The sequence below is a fragment of the Castanea sativa genome, chromosome 12 (assembly GCF_040712315.1).
Source record: "Castanea sativa cultivar Marrone di Chiusa Pesio chromosome 12, ASM4071231v1".
NCBI lineage: Eukaryota > Viridiplantae > Streptophyta > Magnoliopsida > Fagales > Fagaceae > Castanea > Castanea sativa.
Genome location: NC_134024.1, coordinates 39,225,946 through 39,252,632, shown reverse-complemented (window position 1 = coordinate 39,252,632; position 26,687 = coordinate 39,225,946). Strand labels below are relative to the sequence as shown.

At 33.2% G+C, this 26,687-nt stretch overlaps 1 protein-coding gene across 1 annotated transcript; it reads right to left on the bottom strand.

Annotated features, from left to right (window-relative positions):
- Positions 1–1,683: 1,683 nt before the first annotated feature.
- Positions 1,684–4,430, bottom strand: LOC142619139 (uncharacterized). The gene is made up of 3 exons (XM_075792213.1): positions 3,878–4,430; positions 3,318–3,691; positions 1,684–2,217 (listed from the first exon to the last, which is right to left on the bottom strand). The coding sequence occupies exons 1-3, from the start codon at positions 4,098–4,100 to the stop codon at positions 1,924–1,926; spliced, it is 891 nt and encodes a 296-aa protein (XP_075648328.1). The 5' UTR covers positions 4,101–4,430; the 3' UTR covers positions 1,684–1,923.
- Between the last annotated feature and the right edge of the window lie 22,257 nt (positions 4,431–26,687).

Genomic DNA, 26,687 nt, shown 5'->3' with positions numbered 1-26,687 from the left:
GATTGCAACCTTCCTAGAAAAAAAAGGAGTGTGAGTTGTTCTTTAACGTCCATCTTGAGCTCATTCACTTAACCCAAAAAAGGGTCATTGAAATTGAACCCATTCATGTGCATCTTACACTTACTGTAGGTCACGCCGGGTCTCTGGGGTTGACATGGCGTACTATCCTGTGTCATTAAATTGGTCGAAGTTTTTTGTCTTTGTTTTTTATCTTTAAAGTCTCTTTTGTTTTTTATCTTTAAAGTCTCTCACGTGTTGGAAATTAAAAGGAGTTCTGATCTATTTCCCTTCTCAAGAGGAAATTAGAAAATCTTGTTTCACCCACATTTTCATTCAGGCCCACTTCTTCTAATCCTGTTGGAATGGAATGTTCAGGGTATTCTAATTGTTGTATTTGTCTTAACAATTCTCATAACTGGTCGATCTAAATAGAATAAAAAATGGTTCTCAATATTCATACCTAAACTCAATAATCCAGAATTTGATTATTGAATTTCTTCCTATTAGCCTTTCTAACAGGATAGGTTATATAGTACAGTGGGTTCTTTTGACAGATTCTTGATGATATTTATTCGCCCTTAAATCAGGTTTTGTATTTGGACGCTGGGCCTTGGACAATTTTATTGCTATTCACGAATGATCCATTTGATAAAGACTAAAGGGCCTTAAGGGACTTTTTGCTGTAAAAATGGACCTGATAGTGGACATGTTCTGAGTTGGTCTATATGGTGGTCTAACATTCTGGGCCTTGGGCTGGTTGTTGTGCAGGGGACAAGCAACGTTGTGAAAGGCAAAGCTGGTCTGTCTATCAATTAAGAGCGTATTTGTATGATGCAATACAAGTGGGGGCGATGTGATATTGGGCTTGTGTTGCGTTGTTGGATCATGCTATACAAGTGTTGGGGGTGGCATTGGTAAGAGCCAATTGCGGTCTGACAAATGTTGCTAATATATGCGAGGATAGTGTTGGGCTACTCTCATGGGCTCTCAGATGGTGTCCAAGGCCTAAAATATGGTGGGCTGGTAGCAAGACTAGGCTGTTACGTAGAGAGTTAGGTTGTGTAGACTAAAGTAGAGATTTTGTATAGGGCAAAGCCTTAAGTGTCCCTTTATAAAGCTTTCGATTTCACATATGTATTGTGTGCACTGAAAGACAACCAATGTAAAATTTACATCCTAACATTTAGTAAAAATTACTAACTATATGTAGGGCATTTTGGCAATTTCAAGATATCTCACTTGGTTTAACTCCAATTTGGATCCTTGAGCAGTCATTTTAAAGAGAATTTTATTTTCTTTGATATGGACTCAAATTATTCCTAATCGTGTAGTTAGATCTTGGTCAGTTTTAGATCAAACTCAGTTTTATCACAGTCAAACTTGTTCAAATTTGGAAAAAATATTTTAAAACTTAATTTTCTCTTTAATTTCCATCGAATCAAGAGATTGTTACTCTTTTGAAGATTAGCCGCAATTCTTGAAAATCTTATCATAGTTCATCTTTACACTTATCAAGATGACAGCTCTAATTTCATTTTTTAGGAACCTAGTGATCAACGTGTGGTTGCCTCTAAGTCGAACTAGAGAGGTGAACTAGGGAGAGAATAACGCAATAACTAAGATTGACCGAAAAAAAAAAGAGGTTGGAACATATTAGCAATGACCTTACTATTGCAAACTGACATAATAAAAAATAGATAGAAATTGGTGAATTTGCCACAGATCTATTAATTACTTAAAAGGAAAAAAGATAAGAACTAAAATATCTCAAAGTACACTAAATAGTAAAGAATAAATTGTCTTCTAACTTTTTTCTGACTCAAGCCTTCATCCCCCAATTTTATACGCAAGGGGAAAAAAATTTATAGCCTTTTAACTGATAAATCAAAATGCAAAAATTAAGCTTCAACTCATCAAAACTTTTCATGTCACTCTAATAGCTCCAGATGTTTGAGTTGATACATTTATTCCCCGGGAGGTCTGAGGCTGTCCTATTGTAAGCTCTTCAACATCTCTAGCAATTGATGAAAGCCTATTGCCTAAATCAGATAGACTGCGACGGAAAGACGGTGGTGAAGGAATGTCGGATGGATCAATAACACCAGAAGCACGAGTACAAAAAGTCTGCTGGGTTCCAGGCAACCAGCACGAATGACTTTGGCTGGCAAAATTAACCATTGGGTTTGGGATGAACAGTGCACTGCCAGGCATTCCCACCTGTTAAGACAAGCAAGATCATTATAAAAAGATACTGGTTTGATGCTTTGGCTAGAAGAAAGATTCGTATAAAAATGAGAATTTAAGAGATCAAAGAAACAGAAGGAAATTGATACTATGTATATCCTAGGAGATGAAGTGTTCACATTTAGTGGCGAATGAAAATAAATAAATTAAAATTCCATGCTTAAAGAAATCTACTTTGTAACAAGCCATATGTGGCTAGCTATTAGAAACATCTGAGGCTACAATCTTGATTCGAATCAAGGATATATATATATATATATATAAGTCTTCACCATATAATTCAACATGCTACATTTAGTGGCGAATGAAAATAAATAAATTAAAATTCCATGCTTAAAGAAATCTACTTTGTAACAAGCCATATGTGGCTAGCTATTAGAAACATCTGAGGCTACAATCTTGATTCGAATCAAGGATATATATATATATATATATATATATATATATATATATATATATATATATATATATAAGTCTTCACCATATAATTCAACATGCTATATGTGGAACTTTAGAGAAATGTAATCCAATTTTAATCAATTCTGCAGCAATTTATTAAAAACACAGATACCACCAGCCTATGGAGCATAAAGTAAGGTTGCAAATTTCCAATCTACTGGCATTAGTTCTAATGAAGCACAGCATAGAAGATCATACGATTATAGCACTATTAAGTAAAAAGTTTCCCCCATAATCTTGCCAGCTACCACTCACCACAATTTAAGCAAGCATATTTCCGGGAAAACCCTTTCTATTAATCCCTCACCAAAAATTGCATAAAGAACTTTTATTTTTTTTAAAAGCACTGCAAGATATTAAATTTGTAAACAGTGTGCAAATGATGGTCTAATTCCTCAAAGGTTCATTGCATTGACAAGTTGCATTAAAGATCACTAACAATGAATGGTTTTTAGAGTAATAGTTGATATAGTTCTTATCCAGTTATCTAATAGTAAAGATAAAATACACACTATGTTGTGACCTAAAATCAGTTTAAATAACTTTTATTTTACTACCATATGAAATAGAATTCAACAATTAAAAAAGGTGGCAAAAATCAAATTTTTAATTACCATGGAAGGAATCTGACAATAACTTGGAGCACCACATACAGAGGCGGGAATTTGAGCAAGTGGTGGAATGTCCAACACCAAAGATTCAGAGCTGCTTTCAGCATCACTTTTCTTAGTTTGTGAAACTTGGCAATCCTTAGGAGCAGATGGAGAGATTTCCGCTTCATTCTGCAAATACAAGTCAAACACACTCGGTCTACGTTTCATCTTATTAGTTTCAGCCTGTCTCAAGAAATATTTTTGTGCATGACTAGCAATCTGGGCTGGGGTTTTGGTGGTCACAAACTTCTGTGAAATTTCTTTCCAATCATGTTTCCCAAGCTGGTTTAGACCAGTTAGAAATAATTGGTGCTCTTCCTCAGTCCATCGCTTCACTGAAACAAACAGCAAATTAAGTACATTAAAAACTGCTAATTAAAAATTTGTATGTCCAATGCTAACTTCTTTCCAGCAAACAACATATTGACACAACGTTTTTACTTCCATAAAGAAAGAAAACACAAGATTTTTTTACTTTCTATAAACTAAAACTAAAAGCAGTTTTTTGACATAATATATACCTTTCGTTTTCTGATCAATAGCAATGCTTGGCTCTCTAACAACTTGACTCTTGTTGTTCTCAACGTTTCCATTAACATTATTCTGTAAATAAACACCAAAAACTTTAATGCACGCAGCTGCATTAGTGTTATTATTGGCATTATTGCTAATAACAGAGGTGGTGCAAGTCCTAAAGTTGTGGCCAGTGAGGCCACATTGGGAGCACTTTCTTTCCCTCACCATTGTTCTCTCTAGCAAAGAACAACCCAACCCCTTAATAACTACTGCAACTCTCTTTGAAACTCTTATTACAATGTGTCTATTACATAGTGAGAGGGTTATATATATAGATAAGGATTTTGGATTCCTAGTAGCAGTCGGATTGGTGAGATTGGTTAAGGGAGAATAAAATATTTTAATATTTTATGTTGTTTTCTCTTTCCTAGAGGAATTAAGATTTATTTGCTTTTACAAGTTCAATTAAAATCCTTTTCCTAGTTGAATTTCACCAGTTTATTACATATTCTCATCTGTATGTTTACTGCAATTCTCATCTGACAAAACATAAACATTAAACACTTAAACATTTAGAGATAAATGGAAGTACAGTACCTGGTGTAATGAAAATGAATGCGGTGAAGGGGAATTAAGATACAGGGAATTTCGAACAAACAAGCACTAAGAGAAGTACTGATTGTATTTCTCCATCTATTGAGTGTTATCGCCATTTAGAAGTGATGGGTCTCCTCTCTTGTGGTTTGTGGGTTTGGGCATTTTTGGGGGAGATGGAGGGGCCACCGGGTGGAGAGGGTCAAAATTTGAGACTTCTATACAGAATGTGTTTGATTCAACATATTTTCCTCCAAATTATTGCTTATCTGGGTTTTTTTTTTTTTTTTCTTTAAATGAAAGCAATGAACTTTAACAGCACACCAGAATCCATGACACAATTAAGCCTCAGCCTTCATTGATATTACATCAACAGAACTTGGAAGACCAAGAGCTAGACCAAAATACCCAAAAACAGAATTGCTGAAAGACTTTTGCTAATTCATAGGCAGACTTGTTTGCTGCCCGATTTAAACCTAACCAAATACGCTAGAATAAAAAGGTCTAACCATGAGATTTTGTCTATTGCGGCCTTCAAGGCTTCAATGCTTATGTGGGTTTTTTTTTTTTTTTTTTTGGGAGTAAAGTTTGCATCTTTTTTATTGCCCAAATGATTAGTACTTTTTCATCAAAAAAAATGTTTAGTACTTTTTTTTTTTTTGGGGATAAACTGAAAACTTTTATTAGAGGAAAGCAAAGAAAGATTACAAAGCTTGATAAGGATAACCTCCTTCTAAACTACACTAACAACACTAGGAGGGTAGTGACCCACACCAAAAACTATCCATATACCCATAGCTTTCAAACCATTTTGTTAATTCGTGCAGCGAACCTACCAACTCGCTAAAATTGACCTGACTCAACTAGTGGATCATGAAATTTTTTTTACAGTGGGTTGGGTTGGGTTCGGATAATAAGATTTACCAATCTGCCTAACTCAACCCGACTCACCTATATTTAATATATTTTAAAAAAAAAATTTGCCCTCTTCCTAAATAAAACCCAAATCTTAAGTTCTTCGCATATAGTTTGTGCTTGTTTGATGTTATGCTCATGATTATTTAGTTAAAAATTTGTTCTTATTTGTAATGGTGTTTTAATGCTCCATTTAATAATAATAACAACAACTAGTCGCTAACTTGTGTGATACACGGAAAAACTATTGACTTTAAAAAAAAATCCAACAATGAGTAAATAGACATTTTCCAAGTGAATATTAAAAAAAAAATGAAGAAATATTTAACTTCTATACTTTTCCATAGTTTAGAAGTGTTGTCTAACATTGAACATTATTGAGTTGCAAGTGCATATTTACCGAAACCTACAAAGTAAATTACAATTCATAAATTAATAAAGCAAAACTCACAATAGTTAAATATATACACACTCAAAACTAATATAAAGTACAAATATATAAACAAAGACTATGATACAAGGAAGACACATAAAATTTTAAATTTGAGTACCAATATAACTTTCTTGTAATAATAACAATATAGACAATTTAAAACATGAAACAATATCAAATTTATACTACCTAATTCCATTATCTTTTATATTGAATCCAACCAATAATTAATTGAAATTAATCCAAACAAATAATAAATCAACCAAAAATCATAGTTGTTAATAGGAAAACAAAAAATCACATGAACCTAAATAAAAAGCATTTAAGGTGAAGAATTAAGATCAATTTACTGAGATACAAATACCAAAAACCTCAAGACTTAAAACTTCAAAATTTATAGAATCTCCAAATTCTACTTCAAAACCAAACCAAATTCAACAAATTTATATATAACATACCAAATAAAAATTTATCGTTCCCTAAGCTAGAAGACATAGGTTGCAATTTTGATTTTTCTCCAAAAAAATAAAGATGTTTTATTTACTATGTACAATATAAAAAAACAATTAATAGAAATTTCAACCCAAAAACCAAACCCACGAAAATAATGTCAATATAAATATGGAGATTAACCCAAACACTCAAAAGAAAATCAATTCTAAACATAACAAAAGAATAAGGTAGAAAGAAAATCCCAGGCACATATGAAAGCAAATAAAAAATTCAACATAAAAGAAAAAATTCATTAATAACAATATAAACATATATCCACATATGTTGAATTGAAATTTTATTAATAATAACAATATAAAAAAAAATCGACATAAAATTCATTAATAAAAGAAGAAAGTTGAATCAGATTGCTTACTTTTTTCTTTTTTTTCTTTTTTTTACGTTAGTCTCTTTTTTCTTTTCTTTTTTAATCCTAAAGTGAAGTTACGTTTAGGGTTTTGAGGTGGTAATTGCTAAGGTTTTGAGGAAGGAAAAGAGACTCCTAACAAGAGTCCTTCTTTCTTTTCTTTTCATAATCCTAAGTCTTTTTTTTTTTTGGTTACATGAGTCTCTCTTCTTTTTTCTTCTTTTTTCGAATCCTAAAGTGAAGTTAAGTTTAGGGTTTTGAGGAGATAATTGTTAGGGCTTTAAGGAGGGGAGAGAAAGTCCTAACAGGAGTCTCTCTCTCTCTCTCTCTCTCTCTCTCTCTCTCTCTCTGTTGGGAAATTTAGACCCCAGTTGATAGAATTAACAAGTTTAAACTCGAGTTGTCAATTAGATTTATTATGAATAAACCTTGTTAAAACAAACAAACATCAATATCATGTCAATATCATACACAGCAAAAAAGTAAATAAGACAAGATATGATGATCCAAAAAAACCAATGAAACAAACTATTTTCACAGTAAAAAACATAGGGAGAAACCTTCCCGAAAAGCAATTCACTATAGTAAAGAGAAATTTCAGATCTAGTACAAAACTTTTGTCCCTAGACTTTACAATCCCTGTAGATGAACTCACAGCAAAAACCTTTTACCACTTCAGAACCTCTGAACTTTTCAATATATGAACGCCACCCTTTTTATGCACGAATCCCCGTACGTGACTAACCAATGATGCACGGCTCTCAGTGCGTGACTAACTCACTAACTCGAAGAAGATTGTTAGCTGCAAAGTTCTTCACTTCACTAAAAATGAAGATCAAGAAGCACTTGGTTACAAAATTCTAATGCTCAAAGATGCAGTAGCTTCTTTCGGAGAAATAAGGCATCGGTCACCTTTTTCACATGTTTTCCTTGTATTCTATTATGTGACGGGCTTTAAAATAAGTCTTATATATGTCTAGGATTATGAGAAAAGTAACCTTCCACATCCATGTTAGCATGGGCCAAAAATCAGATCTGAAAATTCTGATTTCGTAATTCTCGATAGATACAGTTGTCGAGCTATCTTTCGAGCCTCGATAGATAGTATCTGTTGAGCAACTGTTGAGCTTTAATGAATCAGCACTTCTTCACTTGTTTTTTGGACAGATTTACATGGCTTTAATACTAGACTTGAACTCTTATTCTTTGAAGTATTAAACACATCCTAGATCTAACCAAATACAAATAAAATGCGTTTTATCAAATGATTGCCCAATTCTAAATGACATATGTTTCTAACATGATTCACATATGTCCTAACAATCTCCCCATTTAGCAATCCGTGACAAAATCACAACAAACAAATGAACATATGAGAGAAGTCATACATCACTCAACTCATATTCACTTGTTGAATACAATCAAATCTATTTTAACACAAACTCTTGAAAAAACTTTGCAAGAAGAGAGTTCATGGCAAGGAAGACTTTGACAACTTATATTTCTGAACATTTACACAAAACTCATCAAGGCATGTTAGTGTGAAACAGAAATAAAAGATTACATACATAAAGAAACATGTGTATAAAGATAGAAAAGAAACAACACATGTAGAGATAGGTGAAAAAGACATACTTCATCATATATATATATATATATATGTATGTATGTATGTATATATACAAGAAGAAAAGGCTAAAAGAAGCTCCTACTATAACAAGGAGGTAAACACTCCCCCTAACAAGATGAAACACAACTTCCCCTTACAAAGGCATGTATTTCTCTTCCTAACTTGTAGAATCTTAAAAAAGAAATCACAAATTCTCTTCATTTTTGTCATGATTGACAAAGGGTATAGGAAGCTATAAAGCTTCACCTGAGAAACATAAAGATGATCAAGGATGATCAAGGGAGCAAAAGAAATCCATATAAATGTATGAATATAATGAAACAAGATGCTATGGATGACAAGATAATAGAAACATGTGAAAAAATAATGCATGCAAGAGGATCTCAACAGATCAAGAAGCTGTCAAGCAGCTATCTAGCAGACAGAAAGTTTCTCGATAGATCGAGAAGCTATCGAAATTGCGATGAAAAGAAGCTGAAGACCTCGATAGATAGCCTAGCTGTCAAGAGGTATCGAAAAACTGTCGAGATTGCTTAAAACAGCTTTTCAAGAAGAGAAAAACACAGACATGAATGCAATCAAACATACTACTCAATCAAAGATCCAAATAATATTTTAAACTCTCAAAATCATCTCTCAATCAAGAAAAATGTCAAGCATATAGATCCAAAACACACATACACTAAACAAGTCAAACCAATTTTATATTTTAAAACAAGTTAAGATTGCGATGAAAAGAAGCTGAAGACCTCGATAGATAGCCTAACTATCGAGAGGTATCGAGAAACTGTCGAGATTTCTTAAAACAGCTTTTCAAGAAGAGAAAAACACAGACATGAATGCAATCAAACATACTACTTAATCAAAGATCCAAATAATATTTTAAACTCTCAAAATCATCTCTCAATCAAGAAAAATGTCAAGCATATAGATCCAAAACACACATATACTAAACAAGTCTAACCAATTTTATATTTCAAAACAAGTTAAGACAGTTTAACACACGATTATAATTGCTTCATGGGGACTATCACCTTCGAGGTACATCCTATAACTCCTACATCTCCTAGAAAACACGCTTGCAATCATATTTTAAAGCATTTTAATTATTTTTACTTTAATTTTTCTTTGCATATTTTCTTTTATTAAGCATATCATGCATGGGCATATAAGAGAGAGAAAATAAATACTCAATTATGTTAAGTTTTTGACATTGCACTTTCGCTATGCCGAAGCATTCAGATGTCATTTCATGATTGGCGGGCAACAGTAGTGAAATGACTATTTATGCCTTTCTCTTAGGATTTTCTAGTGCTACCCGTCAAAAAAAGTGATACGAGTGTTAAGTACAAGAAATTATTTAATCTTTACGCATCACAAACACGAGCCACAAAGCTCACTTGCTTAGTTGTGCATGAAAATGCTCATCTAAGTTACAAAAGATACAAAATTTAGAAAATTTTGTTTCAGTGGTCATCCAAGGTACACAAGTACCAATGTACACAAACACATTGTTTTTGTATTTTTCTTATTTTTCCCTTTTTTTATTTTGATAAACAAAACAAAATAAAAACTAAAAAACCAAACAAAGAAGACAAACAACATGAAAGCATGAAAAAAAGATGCAGATGCATGAAAGCATGATTCTCAAAAGTAGATAAGAAATCAAGAAAAGAGAGTCTTGCTTTAGATAGAAATGATTAAAGTAGAGGACAAACAGAAAAAACAATTAAGTCTTAGGCTCCTTTCCCACCCACATAGCACGAGTCTTTGGCCTTGAAAATGAAAAGACACGTGTCCTAGTACGTCTACTAAAGGACATAGAAGAATTAGAATTATCCCGAAATTGAGTTAAAAAATCAAAACATTTAATAACTCTCCAAACAAAGGTATAGGTCCTCGAGAGGAAACTTGTGACTGTTTGGACACTTACTTTTGAGGATATAACTTAAAGCAATTAGGACGAATGTGTCCAGAAACACTATAATGGTGACAAACATTAGCAGTTTTAGAGCTACTCGGCTTCCTAGAGGTCTAACCTTAGAGGTTGACAGAGACCTAAACTTAGGACAATTTGGCCTAATATGACCAACAATATGACAATGATGACAAGTGGGGACAAATTCAGAATTTTTATTCAACCTAAGACGAGTTTTAGACATAGGTTTAGAAGTTTCAGCGTTAATATCAGATTGTTTACCTTTGTCTATCCTAGTAATATTACCCTTCAACTCTTCATTATTCCTTTTGAATAGAGGAATACAAAAATCTTTTTTCTTTTGAGTTAGGCTCAACAACAAGTTTGGTACTAGTTAATTTTTCAACTTCAGTTTTAAATTCCACTAATTGCTCTTCCAAATTCTTAATTTTGTCAACTTGAGATGAAATTTTATTTTTCAAATTCTCATTCAAATTATTAGTTTCATTTAATTTTGCAATCAAATCATCTCTTTCAAGTTTAACCTTTTTAAAATTAGTTTTTAATTTTGTGGAACATTCAAGAGATTTCATACAAAAATTACAAAACTTGCGATAGGCATCTTGAATATCATTATCATCATTCAACACAAGATCATGCAAAATCAACACAATAAAGAGTTTCCATGACAACGGGTGTCAAGGATCACACTCAGGAAATTAATCTAATCAGAGTGTACCCGCTCTGATGCTACTTGTTGGGAAATTTAGATCCTGATTGATAGAATTAACAAGTTTAAACTCAAGTTGTTAATTAGATTTATTATGAATAAACCTTGTTAAAACAAACAAACACCAATATCATGTCAATATCATACATAGCATAAAAGTAAATAAAACAAGATATGATGACTCAAGAAAACCAATGAAATAAACTAGTTTCACAGTAGAAAACCTGGGAAGAAACCTTTCCAAAAAACAATTCACTATAGTAAAGAGAAGTTTCAGATCTAGTACAAAACCTTTGTCCCTAGACTCTACAATCCCCGTAGATAAACTCACAGTAGAAACCTTCTACCACTTCAGAACCTCTAAACTCTTCAATATATAAACGCTACCATTTTGATACACGAATTCCAGTACGTGACTAACCAATGATGCCTCCCAGTACGTGACTAACTCACCAACTTGAAGAAAATTGTTGGCTGCAAAGTTCTTCACTTCATTAAAAATGAAGATCAAGAAGCACTTGGTTACAAAACCCTAAGGCGCAAAGACGCTGTAGCTTCTTTCAAATAGAATAAGGCATCGGTTATCTTTTGCATGTGTTCTCTTTGTATTCTCTTATGTGAAGGCCTTTAAAATAAGCCTTATATATGTCTAGGGTTCTGAGAAAAGAAACCCTACACATACATGTCAACATGGGCTGAAAATCAACTTTGAAAATTTTGATTTTGTAATTCTCGATAGATACAGCTGTAGACCTATCTGTCGAGCCTCGATAGATAGTATCTGTTAAGCAGCTGTTGAGCTTTAATGAATCAGCACTTCTTCACTTATTTCTTAAATAAATTTGCATGGCTTCAATACTAAACTTGAACTCTTATTTTTTGAAGTATTAAACTTATTCTAAATCTACCCAAATACAAGTAAAGTGTGTTTTGTCAAAAGATTAGCTAATTCTAAATGATATATGTTCCTAACATGATTCACATATGTCCTAACACTCTCTTTTTCTTAATCTAACGTGAGTTTTTTTTTTTTTTTTTAGTCCTATTTTCAACGTGAGTCTCTTTTTTTCTTTGTTTTTTTTTTTAATCCAATCAAAAATTTTGTTTTTATTTATTTAAATAATGTTGATGTGTAAAATTGTGGAGAGGTCAACAAAAAGTCAAAAGCTTCGGTTTTACACACACACACACACACACACATATATATATATATGAACAAAACTTAGATGTTGTTCCTTAGATTCCCTACTTAAGATTGAGCCATGTGGCTAATTAACTAAAAAATACACTTCAATCCCATGAAAAAAAATTCACATGGCAGAATCTTAAGAGGAGAACCTAAGAAATAACACATAACACCTAAGTATTGCACCTAAGTCTTGCCCTATATATAAGAGGAGAACCTAAGGAATAGCACATAACACCTAAGTATTGTACTTAAGTCTTGCCCTATATATATATATATATAATCTTCCCCTTGTTTATACCTTAAAACAGTTCGTTTCATCGATTTTCCTAGGTCATCATATCGTGGTGTTATTTACTTTCCGTTGTTTTGCATGATATGATTTATTGTTGTTTGACCTAGATCTGAATAATTAACCTAAGTAATCACTTGGTTAATATATTAGGTTAAACAATCTAGTTTAAGAAGTCTAAACAAACAAACAAGTGGAATCAGAGCGGGTTAATTCTTATTTTTAGGTTCTTATTCCTAGAGTTGATCCTTGACCCCTACTCCCATGGATTCTTTGTCTTTATACTTGAATGCAATTAGGTTGAGAATTGAATCTATTTCCTCTTGGACTATGTGGCTTTTAAATGTGCTAATCCTATCCTTGAGTATTTAGGGATAACTACTTGTTGCAATAATTATTTTTTTTGTACTGCTTTAACTGCTTTAAAGGCACGTGATACTTGTCTTTGGTATTTGGATAGTGGTTGTTCCAGGCACATAACAAGTAATAAAGCATTGTTCAATACTCTTTTTGAAGGAAAGATTGGAACCGTCACATTTGGAGATGGAAGCAAGTTAGTCATCCTAGGTATTGGAACAATAGACAGTCCAGAGTTGCCCATGTTCGAAGATGTGTGGTATGTGGATGAATTGAAGGTAAACTTCTTGAGTATCAGTCAGATCTGTGATAATGGGCTAAATGTGTTATTCACGAAGTATGAATTTGAGATACTTGATGATGGTGGTGACTGCATTTGTGTTGGAATAAGGACCGTTGATAATTGTTACAGTATAACACCAAGCATAAATTATAAGTGTTATAGTATAAAAATTAATCAGGTGGACCTATGGCATCAACAGTTAGGACATGCTAGCCACAAGCAAATAGAGAAAATCTCCAAATGGGAAGCAGTTCTCAGTTTACCAAAGTTTGAAAAGATAGAGAAGAGTATTTTTGGACTATGTCATATTGGTAAACAAGTGAAAGCTAAGCATCCATCAATTAGTGAAGTCCAGACATCTAGACCCTTAGAGTTGCTACATGTTGATCCTATGGGTCCTGTCAGAGTTCAAAGCTTAGGTGAAATGAAGTACATCCTTATTGTGGTGGATGATTTCACACGATACACTTGGATGGTTCTCCTGAAAGATAAATCTGAAACTTCTAACAAAACGATTCATCTGTGCAAGAAGTTGCAAGTAGAGAAGAATACTTTGATTGTTCGATTAGAAGTGATCATGGAAGAGTGTTTGAGAACTCCAAACTTAAGTCCTTTTGCAATGATCAGGGAACAAAGTAAGAATTTTTTTCACCCAGGATACCTTAACAGAATGGGGTTGTGGAAAGAAAGAATAGAGTAATTCAAAAGATGGTCAGAGTCATGTTGAATAACAAAAGTATGCCAAAGTCTTTCTAGGGAGAAGCTGTAAACACTGCATGCCATAGGGTTTGCATTTGCATTACATTCATGCATTTCATTCTAGGTTTGCTTTTGATGTTTTTGAGTTTTTATTTTAATAAATAAAATTAACAAAAAAATTGTATCACACATCTTCAAGTTGTGTAATTAAAGTTGGCCAATGAAATTTGCATTCCGTGATTGTGTACCTTGTTCAGCTTAGATGAGTTTTATTTTTCTGCACTTTGCTAGTTTGTGCTATGTAGTGCTTAAATTGTGTGAGTTGTCTATGGTTTTTAAACACATGCTTTTGATTTTGAAGTCACATTCTTTTGATTGTAAGGACTAAAAAATCCTAGGAGAAAGACATAAATAACCATCTTACCACTGTTACTCACCAATCATGAAAACTTGTGTGCAAATTATAAAAGTCCTGCTTGGTAAGGTGTAGCACTTGCACAGTAAGATATTAGAAGTATTGCTTTCAAAATAAACAAAAGAAGAAAAAAACTAAAAGAAAATCCAAGAAAAATATGCTTCAAAAGAAAAAGAAAAGCAAAAGGAAAAAAAATTGCATGGTTGCAAGCGTGTTTTCTTGGAGATATGAGAGTTATATGATGTAACTCTTTAGGTGCAGTCACTTTCAAACTTATGTGATTGATAATGTAGAAATTATGCTTATTTTCCATCTACATATCACCTTTTGGGTTATTGATGTGCATGAAATATATACAATAAAATACCCTCATATTTGCACCTTTGGCCTCATTATTATGGTAATTTGTGATTGGTGTAATCACCTTTGAGTCTCTCTGTCAAGTGATTGGTGTAATCACATTGGTGTAATCACATGTCTCTAGTCACGTATCCAAAATATTTTGCTTTTTTTTTTCATTCAAGACATATATTTGAGAATATCATTTTTAACATTGAGGACAATGTTTGGTTTAGGTTTGGGGGGGATGTACATAGATTTCTATCTTTCTGTTGTGTTTTGTTTAGTCTCAAAAAAAAAAAAAAATTTCTTTTGCCTAGCTTAAGATTTATGTTTTGAGTTTGTTATGCTACTCCTGCTTAAAGAATTTCATTGCTTTCATGCTCAATTCATTGCACATGCTCATAGCCACTCAAACACAACTTCTTGTTGAAGGATAAAAGTGATTAGAAAATCTTGAAGATAACAATGTGGAGACTGTAACCTTTGTGAGTTTTGAGCCAATCATTATTTTTGGAGGGTTTTTTTTTTCTAATCTTAAAGTTCATATAGAAGTGCGTAACATATTTCTCTTGTTGTAATCTCATTGTTCTTTCTTTTGGCCAAGAAATTAAAAAAAAAAAAAAAAAATTATGCCACACTTGAATCTTTTGAAGTCATTGATGTTGAATGAACTATACTAGTCTTTGAGAGATGAGATTAGGTCATTTTTGTCTACTTTGAGCCTTATATGTGTTTTTATTTTTCTTTCTTGATACACTATCGCTAGTCACCCCGTTGAGCTTTTTAATTAGCATTTCTTTCTTAAACCCCTTATCCATGGTGTTTCAAGATTGAATGTTGATCAGTTTGTCTCAATGTGGTGGTTGTGAAAGAATTTAAAGAAGAATGAGAAATACAAAAGAAGTAGAAGAAAAAGAAAAGAGAACAACAAAATGGAAAAGTGTCGAAAAGAAAAGAAAAGAAAAAGTAAGTTCTCATCAAATTTTAAGAAGTGAAATGAAAGGAATGAATGTTGTTTTGAAGAAGAAGAATTGGAAAAAAAAAAATAGTGTTGAATGGAAATTCCAAAAAATATTGAGATTCCGACTGATCTTGAAAACACTTCTTATAGTTATCTTCACCCATTCGTATTTCATTCCCTTTGTTTTTACCCTACATTTCGTCCTAATAAAGTCCTTAATTGATCTTGAAGATTGTGTAGTTTAGATATTGATATGACTAAGAAGAAAAAGGTGTGGTATAAATATTTTTGGCATTATTGATATGATTTTGTTTCCATTATTCCGCTCACACATATTGTTGAGTGTTACACCCCATTTCAGAGTGATTTCATTTGTTAAGTCATAACACCGGAAAGATTTGAGTTAAAGCATACTTTCAAATAGAGATTCAAGTCAAGTTTATTCTAAACTAAGAGTATGTTTGGGTCGGCTACCACTTTTCACTCACATTGAGTTTTGATGGCATGAGAAATTTTTTTAGAATTTGTAGTGTTTTTGAACTTGAACTAATCCTCTTTGCAAAAGGCAATTGAAAAAAAAAATTTATTTTCTTTGTTTTGTTTTTTTTTTTTTTTAGTATTCATTCTCAGAATTTTGTGGGTATATTCCTTGCAAACCCTCACGAGACTATAACTCGTCCACTAGTGTTTTTAATTTCTTTGTACTGTTTTGCTTTTTATCTATTTTGCTCGAGGACTAACAAAATGTAGGTTTTGGGGTATTTGATGTGCATGAAATATATACAATAAAATACCCTCATATTTGCATCTTTGGCCTCATTATTATGGTAATTTGTGACTGGATTTAATATATCTTTGTTTTATAGGTTATAAGGACTTTGCATGCTTACAAGAATTATTGAAAGATAAGAAAAATGAAGAAGAAGAAGAGCAAGTGTAATTGACTATGCCGAAACTACGAGTTGGGCCAACTGATTCAAGAAGGCAAATTGTAGAGAATTGTAATTTGCAAGCCCGGAGACATGTGAAGGAAAGAAAAATAAAAATAAAAAGAGTTGGATTAATGCTAAGCTAACGTGATGAAGAAATAGAAGTTCAATTATGTGGAGTCTACAAGTGGGCTTGTGGTCTTTATGCATAGTTGTTAAGTGGACCTCATTCTCACTTAAAGGAATTGCACGTTAGAATATATAGCAAAGGTATTTGTGGGCCATTTGGGTGTATACCTTGTGAAACTCCTCAAGTCAGCGTGTGGTCCAAGCATTAAAAGTTATAGTTCCACTTGTATTAGGATGAGGCATAGTATCAGCGGTGTAAGTAAGTATATAAATAGAGAGCAAAACACAAAAATAAGAGGTGATTTCTAGGGCAGGATGCAAAACAGAAAATTGGAGCAAGAGGCAGTGCTGTAGCTTTTCTCCATGATAGCATTATGACTATTTATTTCTCTATTTTATTTGTCTAGTTTAATGTTTAGTATTTTATTCGTGTGTTTTATTTTAATTTCCATGAGTAGCTAAATTTATAATTAGGGTTGAAAATAAAACCTTGTTAAGGATTATCAGTAATATTTATGTGATTTGATTTTTTCCACAATAATTGTTCTTTAATGATTTAAATTGTTCTTGCTTCATATCAATTGATTAAGATGGGATTCTAGATATGAGTTCAATCATATTTTTCTCATGATTTAGGATTTATCTTAATTAATTGAATGCTTGGTTTATTATTTCTTGATTTTAAAATTAGATATCTCTTGTGATTTGTTTGGCTACGGATACAATTGATGATTTGATTTTATACTTAAGAAGCGATGAAGAACATGCTTTTGATTTTTAAAACAAGGATTTTAATGAGAATATTTTCTAAGATGGCAAGATTGATTTTTAGATTATCATGCAATAGTTGGAAAAAATTAATGATCATAAATATATGCTAATATGAATTAACAAGGTGAATTCCAAATAGGGGCGGTGCCACCTTATGGCCAGAGTGGTCCCAAGACCACCCTGACCTAAAAAAAAAAAAAAAATTTATACATAATAATTTAAAATTTTATATTTATCTACCTTTAAAAAAAAATTGGGAACACCCTGAATTTTTTTTATGCCAATAAAATTAAATTTTGGTCCATAATTTGAGCAACTTAATAATATATTAGGGTCTTTCAAGTAAAAAGAATCACATGTTTTTATATTCTTTTAAGCCTATATTACGGCTTTACTTTAAGTTTTTGCTTTACCTGACACACTGTCATTGTACGACTACTTTTTCTTAAAAACATTATAATATATAATATACAACTAATTGATTAAAATCATGTAAATTTAGTTTTTTTTTCATTGTACAACTACTTTCCTTTTTTCCTTTTCCGATAATTTTTATTAGAAAAAAATAGTAGTTTTAGTTAATTAAGTAAATAAAGTTAAAAAGTTACTTAATTTTTATATAACATCAATTAATTCATTATATATATATAATAAACTTTTTATTTTTATGATTATAATTAAACATGTGATTGTCCATTCTAAGGAAATTTGATTAAATTTACACAAAAAATGTCACTAAATATTATGTTTTTACATTTTGCTAGCATATTATTAGTAATAAACTTATTATATTTTTATTTATATAATTTAAAATTTTATTAAGTATATTATTTATGACGTCACCGGTTCGACTATTGGTTGGATCTCAGTCCGACCAAAAAACCAGTAACCAGTCCCTTTTTCGGTTCTTTTACCATACTGGTTTATAAAACCATAGAAAAAACCCCGAAAAAAAAAATTTGAACGAAAATCTAGAAAAAAAATTATAATAAAACCACTAACAATGCCCAAACCAAATCCCAATAGAAAAGTCCAGTACAAGATCAATCTCATCTCAGACTAAGACTATTACTACTCCAACACCAACACGGTTACATTTTTAATTCAACAAATATTAAAAACAAATCCTCAGTGCCTTGCGAATTCACAAGTAATTAAACAATTTAAACTAAAACTAAATCAAACCTAAAGGCTAAAAGGAAATAAGAAACTCACTTACTCTCCCCAGCCATCGCCGTCCATCCCTGTTCAGCAATACTAACAACAATCACAACTGAACTCCACAAGCTTTAAGTTGTAAAACTTTATGTATTTGCGTGTTTTTTTATTATTGTTATTGTTATTGTTGTTGGTGTTGTTGTTGTCAATATATAAATTTTTCTTTTTATTAGATTGTGTAATTTATGCTTTTTGAGGAACACCCTAGAAAACATTCCTGGAGTCGCCACTGATTCCAAAACCTTTATTCATTTCTTTAGATTGTTTACATCTCTTTACTGCTTTATATTATATCTTTGCTTAGTTTAATTATTTGCTTCGTATATTTAATTTCAAACAACAAGTTTTTATTAAACTAGATTAGGATTAATTTGGTTAAGATTTAATTAATTTTCCTACATTCATACAAGTCCATGTGGGTTCGATCTCGTTTTTGTCAAACTATACTTTGGTACGGTTCGTACACTTACAAGTACTTTAAACTTTCACAACAGTATCTTATACACTTACTAGTTGCACACCCCACAAGAAAATCTTTGTCAAACTTTGTACATGTGATTGTGTGTTAATTTTTGTGACCATCCAAAATTTAAGTTCTTGAGATGTTTAATACTTTTTGGGGGTGTGAGGTAAGAAGTGTGTGATGGAAATCGTTTTGTCTCAACAAAGAAATTTTTTTTGAAGGGAAGGAATTTTTGAAAACCTTTGGAGTCATTAACATGCATTCCATATCATAAAAATTTATTTTCCAAATGGTTCCGCAGAATATTTCCAAGCTGATTCTTTAGGATCCGATCGATCGAAGCTGTTCTTCGACCGATCAAAAAGAAAAGGAAAAAACCAATTTTAAGGCTTAAACTCTCAGGTTGTCTCATTTCCTCTTGATTAGTTGAATTTGTTTTTACATGTTTTTTTGATTCCTGTCTTAATTCCTCTCGACCGATTGAAAATCTTATTTTAAAAACAAATAGGAATCAGATTATAGTTCTTTAGAGTTTTGTCCTCTTCTTCTTTGATTCCTCTCTCGAGCTCTTCTCACTCAAAATTTTCTTTGTCTTATTCTGAGTCAAAGTCTCAAAGGTTTTCTTCCTCAACACCAAGTAAGACTCTTTTACCCCTTCTTTTTGTTTAAATTACATGCATTCATGCATTTTCATCAAATTTTTTCAAATTTTCGAACTAAAGAGATTTTAGGGTTTTTGATGATTTTGAGTGTTTTAATCCAATTTGTTGGATGGGTTTTTGTTCATGCAATATATTAACATGATCCTTAGGCTTTAATGTCAAAACTTTCATGATTTCTTCAAAATTTTGAAATTAGGGTTTATGTGTTCTTAAGAAAATTGGGGATTTTGTTCAATTTGGCTAAATTAATTGAAATTGACTTATGATACTTCTTAATTGAGTAATTATAACATATTTTATACTTGTTGTGTCATTCAATTGATCAATATAAGAATTTTTGAAAAATTAGGGTTTATAAAATTGGGGATTTTGTTAAATTTCTACTTTTCTTGATCAATTTTCAAAATTGAGATGAAATTGAACTGTTATAGAGCATTAGATCATGCATCGTCTGTGTACTAGTGTCATGCATTATATAGTTTTTCAAAAATTTCATGTTATCCTATGCTCTAACTCTATTTGATGCAGTCTACCCTTAGTTTTTATTTGTGTTGTTTTTAAACCCTAGACATGGATCCTAAGGTTGGTAGGAAATTCAAAACCAAAGCAAATAGAAACCCAACTTCTTCTTCTTCTTCTGCCTCTCCTTTGGTTGATAGGGTTAGGTTTCTTTCTACTAAGACTGATGAAGTATACGAGACCTTAACCAAGTATAGGTCGATATGGGGAGAGAGATTGTTCTAGATGAGTTAGATCCTTCCATATGTAGGAATCTAGTGTCTAGGAATTGGGTTTCTTTGTGTGATGTTTCTGATCCTCCTCCTGCTTCTTTAATTTGAGAGTTTTACTTAAATCTCTCTATTTATCCTGAGGTTACAGGTTGTCATTATATGACTACTTGGATTAGAGGTAAAGAGTTTAAGATTACTAAACAAATAGTTTCTGAAGCTCTAGGTGTACCTTTAGTTCGTAAACCCACATATCCATACACTGAGTTTCCTATAGTAAATGATATCATGTCTTTGCTTTGTGGTAGGTCAGTTTCTTGGGGATCTAAACCAAAAATAAACTCATGTGAGTTTACTAAGCTTAACTATCTTTATTTAAGGATATCCTGCCATAATATCTTCTCTATCTCTCATGTATTATTCCTATAGATAGGTGTGCATTCCTTTTGGCTCTTATCACAGATGGATCTATGTGTTTTCCTTCCCTATTCATTCAAACTATTGTTGATATTTATAGGAGTAAGTCCAAAGCACAAAAGCTTTTTTTTCCTGTGTATACATATATAGGGTGTTGAGCTTTCTAGGGTTATCAAAATTTCCTCCTCTAGAGTTAATTCATATCACTGCCCCAATAGGAGCCACATTTCTCAAACAGTGACAAGCACAGATGAAGAGTGCTGAACCAAGCACTGGGACTTCAAAGAGATCATAAGGTGAAACTACTAATGCGTCTCTTGCCTCTGGTGACATGCCTGCTGTTGAGGAGGTACATGTGGATCCTATTGCAGCTGTTGATCCTTCTGGCGATGATGATGCTGTTGACCCTACAATTACCCCTCCTCTCTCACTTCATGCCATGATAGAGTCCTTTATGACTACTTAGGCAGCTCATGGACAGTTTATTGACTAGTTGCTTCCTAAGGTGGCTGCCTTAAGAACTGATTTTGCCGAGTATAGAAGTGTTTTTCCACCTCTTCCACCCTCTGATGCTTGATGGTTGCCTTTGGCAATTTGTAACAAAAGGGGGAATAGGTTTTAGGTTTAGTTTAGATGAAGGCCCTTGTATTTAGGGGGAGTAGAGAGATTTTGTATTTAGGGGGAGTTGCTTAGTTGCTTAGTTGCTTTTGATTTTGAGATGAGAGATTTTGATGTATGTTTTCTTTTCATTATTTTCATGTATATTTGTTTTGTTTTATTGTTCTTTTTTCACAAATATTGTTGGTTCATTGACTATGATAGTATATTTGATGTTTATTCATTTGATATTCTGTCTATTTTCATGTTTTTTTGTATTCAAGTTCAGATGTTTATTTATTATATTTGTACTGTATTTTCCACACATGTGCTTATGGTTTGTTTTTAGAGTTTCAAGAATTTACAAGTTAATTCTTTCAACAATTGCTATCTATACTAGAAACTAATAGTTACTAGTTGTGATAGAATTATATTTGGGCAATACTTTGTAATTAGGCTAATGTTTGATTTGAGTGACTCATTTTGTATGTGTGTTTTGTCCCGGATTGTCAAAGAGGGAAATTTTTTGGTTCTAAAGATTTAGGATTAAATGTTTAGAATTATTTTTTGTATGTGTGGTCAGACAGAGAACAAAACATGTCTAGGCTATGTGTTAGGAATTACTCAAAGATGTATGTTTCAAGCTTCAAATTCGAGCTAACTGCAGAATAGAGTCAAAATCTGCCAAGCTCGATCAATCGAAAATTAGGTTCAGCCAATCAAAAATCACAGAAATCAGATTTTGCAGAATTTTTAAACAAGGCCCAAGACTGCGAAAACATTTAGGGTTTCAATCTAACTTTTCCACATATAAAAGGGAAACCCTAGTTACGTTTTGGAGACTTTTGGAAGATTTATGTGTTACTCTTTGTGAGATCTTAAAGGTATTGTATCTTCTAACTACACAAGCGTCTACTGGAGCAAGATCTACAGTCAAGCATTGGTAGAACCTAGTTGCTGCTATAAAGATTAACAAGTGAAGGTGATCTGAAACCTTTGAGTATGATCTCAAAGTCACAAGCGTGGGTGCTTGTGTTGCAGTAAGTCCAAAAAGAGAAGGAGTCTGTGGATTCGAAGCTTACACGTGGTCGTATCAGTAAGTTACTACTTGAGGTGGCAATAGATTTAGGGTTAAATCTGATTGTAAAATTTTCAATTCTCATATAGTAGATTTGCTTTACCTTTAGGATTTCTAAGTCAAATCCTCCTCAGGTTTTTACCTTGAAACGGTTTTCCTAGGTCATCATATCATGGTGTTATTTACTTTCCGTTGTTTTTCATGATATGATTTATTATTGTTTGGCACGGGAGAAAATAAGTGATTATAAGATAAATTGAGGGTAGACAACTTGTTCAATAGTGAAATTTTTTATGGAATTTGACCAGCAAATAAGGAATAAAAGAGGTTGAGATGTGTTAACATGGAAAGATTGTCCATAGTAGATGGTATTTGAGAGAAGTTGAAGTGATTGTAGCTGAGGTCAAGTCGCCGAAGGTGACCAAAGCGGAAATGGCTGCTACTAGAGTTGGTGGAACCATAGAGACAACTGCTACTAAGCTCAAGGCTAATCACATGACCATTACCGTTATAATCAACCCCATCCATGAGCAACAACTGCTATTTTCTCCCTCATTCGTCCATGATGCGACCTTAGGATAATCATCAGGACCTCCACAATCTCATATTGCAAATTGTTGTGAAGACAGCACCTCAGGACTCAAATCAATAACAGTAAATAAAAGGAAATTAAATAACAAGCACATACAAAGAACACAAGGATTTACATGGTTCAGCAAACTGCCTACCTTCACAACGACGACGAAGAAATTTCACTATAAAAAATAAAGAGATACAATAGTGCACAAGAACACTCTCAAAAAACCCAAATCCCAATTACACCCTAGCACTCTCTCACAGAAATAATAAGAATAAAAGCTGACTGCCTCTCCTTTTCTCTATTTTCTCTTATACGGTTGCTGCTCACTAGGTTAACTGGAATAGTCTCTATTGCCATACAACATAAACCTAATATATATATATATATGTGTGTGTGTGTGTGTGTGTGTGTGTGTCATAGGTTGGTTGTACTAGGATTTATATTCCTAGTTGTATTTGGTCATACTTGACCGACATACAAGCAATGGGCTTGTGGGCTTTAGTGGCAATTCAAGCCACCCACGTCAACAAATCTCCACCTTGGCTTGAATTGATCAAGCTACACGAACAAACTCCTCCATCGCCTCCACCTTAGCCCTTAGGGGCTCACAAGCTGCACACACCAATCAAGTCTAAGTAGTACTTGAACTTGTCTGTTGGAACTGGCTTTGTTAACATATCAGAAGCATTCTCACTAGTAAGAATCTTCAACAAAGAAATATCACCAGACAAAACCCATTCTCTGATCTTGTGATACCGCATAGCAATGTGCTTTGTTCTTGCACGATATACCTGATTCTTTGCCAAATGAATTGCACTCTAACTATCACAATGTAGCACCATGCTATCCTGCTTGTAACCAAGCTCATTAACCAGTCCACTAAGCCAAACGGCTTCTTTTCTTGCCTTTGTCATTGCCATATATTCTGCTTTTGTAGTGGATAAAACAACTACATCTTGTAGTGTAGCCTTCTAGCAAATTGGGCCACCAGCAAACCTAAACACATAGCCTGTCATGGACTTTCTAGAATCAAGGTCTCCTACATAGTCAAAATCCACATAACCCACAACTTCTGTATTAGCTCTCTGATCAAAGAGGATACCGAAATCACGAGTGCCTGTAAGATATCTAAAGATCCACTTTACTGCATTCCAATGCTCTTTGCCTGGATCTGCCATATACCTACTAACCACACTGACTGCATGAGAAATATTAGGCCTAGTGCACACCATCAAATACATGAGACACCCAACTGCATTCACATATGGCACTTTAGACTTATACCTTGACTCCTCATCTGAACTTGGACACAACTATGAGGACAATTTAGAATGGGCAGAAAGCGGTGTACTAGCAGGTTTTGCATCAAGCATACTAAACCTCTCTAACACCTTCTTAAGATATCCCTTCTGAGATAACCATAATTTACCAGCCCCTCTATCTCGATGAATTTCTATCCCAAGGATCTTCTTAGCAGCTCCAAGATCCTTCAAGTAAAATTCACTACTCAACAAAGACTTCAACTTCGCAATTTCTTACTTACTCTTTGCAGCTACTAACATATCATCAACATATAGAGCAAGAAATATATAAGAGTCATCAACAAGTACTCTAAAATAAACACAACAATCATACTCACAACGCATGTACCCATGTGTGACCATGAATGAATCAAACCGTTTGTACCATTTCCTGGGAGATTGCTTCAAGCCATATAATGATCTCTTCAATAGACAAACATAATCTTCCTTGCCAGGTTCTTGGAAGCCTTCGGGCTGTTGCATGTAAATCTCTTCTTCTAAATCTCCATGGAGGAATGCGGTCTTCACATCTAACTGGTTTAACTCTATGTCATGCATTGTCACAAATCCTTGGATTACTCAAATTGAAGTGTGCTTCAAAACTGGTGAAAAAATCTCATTATAATCAATTCCTTCTCTCTGTGAGTAACCTTTAGCCACTAATCGTGCCTTGAATTTTTCACCTTCCTTTTCTGACAACGCTTCTTTCTTGCAGAATATCCACTTGCAACCAATAGCCTTCTTTCCCTTGGGCAATTTCACCCTTACTTGCTGTGCAGATAGCACCTTAGGACTCAAATCAATAATAGTAAATAAGCGGAAATTAAATAACAAGCACACACAAAGAACACAAGAATTTACGTGGTTCGGCAAACTGCCTACCTCCATGACGATGACGAAGAAATTTCACTATAAAATTAAGGAGATACAATAGTGCACAAGAACACTCTCAAGAAACCCAAATCCTAATACACCCTAACTTTCTCTCACCCACAAGACAAGAAAACACTATTCTTCTTCTTATGCGGCTGCTGCTAGGTTTTAAGGAATCCTCAATTTTTTCACTATTTAGTGCCGCACATAACAACATATATATGTGTGTTATTAACCAAGTCAGCAAGAGCATTCCTTTTACAATTTGGATTCGTTCAACTAAGGTGACCAAATTTAGGCTTGGCAATTCAAGCCATACGAGCCCAATATCAACAAATCTCCACCTTAGCTTAAATTGATCAAGCTACACGAGCAAACTCCTCCATCACCTCCACCTTAGCCCTTAAGGGCTTGCAAGCTGCAAACATCAACCAAGTCCAAGTAGCCCTTGAACTTGCCTATTGGAACTGGCTTTGTCAACATACTAGAGGATTCCCAAGTCTTATTCTTTTGTAGTGACCCCATCTCTTCTACATCCCTGTAAGACAATGGATCTCCACTACTAGTTATAAGAGCAAATCTAACCATGTCTTCAAAGCCATATTACTGTGGCGCTTTGTAAACCCGATTCTCTTTACCTTTAGCAATTAAATAAAACTCTTCTTGTTGCTACTATGGATCAATCTCAACATCACCGTTATCACTGGGTGAACTATTCTCGTCAAACTCCACCTCAGTAGTTAATTTCTCCTGTGGACTATCATCACATGTCCTTGCTTCATTCTGTTTCAACATAAAAGTTTCATCAAATATGACATCTCTGCTAGTCACCGTTTTCTTTGAGATTGGATCCTAAAGCCTATAGCCGTTAACACCTTTTTCAAAACCAAGAAATACACATTTTCTTGACTTCAAATCCAATTTAAAACGCTCTCCACTCTGTACATGCACAAAAGCTGGACAACCAAAGATTTTTAAACTCAAATAATCAATTTGTTTACCTGACCAAACCTCTTCTGGAATCTTGAAATCGATGGCTAATGATGGAGATCTATTAATAATGAAACTTGTTGTGTTAACTATCTCTGCCCTGAACACCTTAAGTAACCCTGCATTCAATCTCATGCATCTAGCTCTTTCTGCTAAGGTTCTATTCATTCTCTCTGCAATTCCATTCTGCTTTGGAGTTCCTTTAACTGTGAAGGGACTAGTAATGCCTTCTAATTCACAAAATCTTATGAATTCTTTATCTCTATACTCTAGTCTATTATTTGTTCTAAGGTATTTTATGTTCCTACCAGTCTGATTCTCAACCTGTGCTTTCCACTTTTTAAATATGCCAAACACATCAGACTTATGCTTCATAAAATAAATCCCTACCTTTCTAGAGTAGTCATCAATGAGACTGAGGATATACTAAGCACCACTATGAGAAGAAACTGATACGGGACCCCA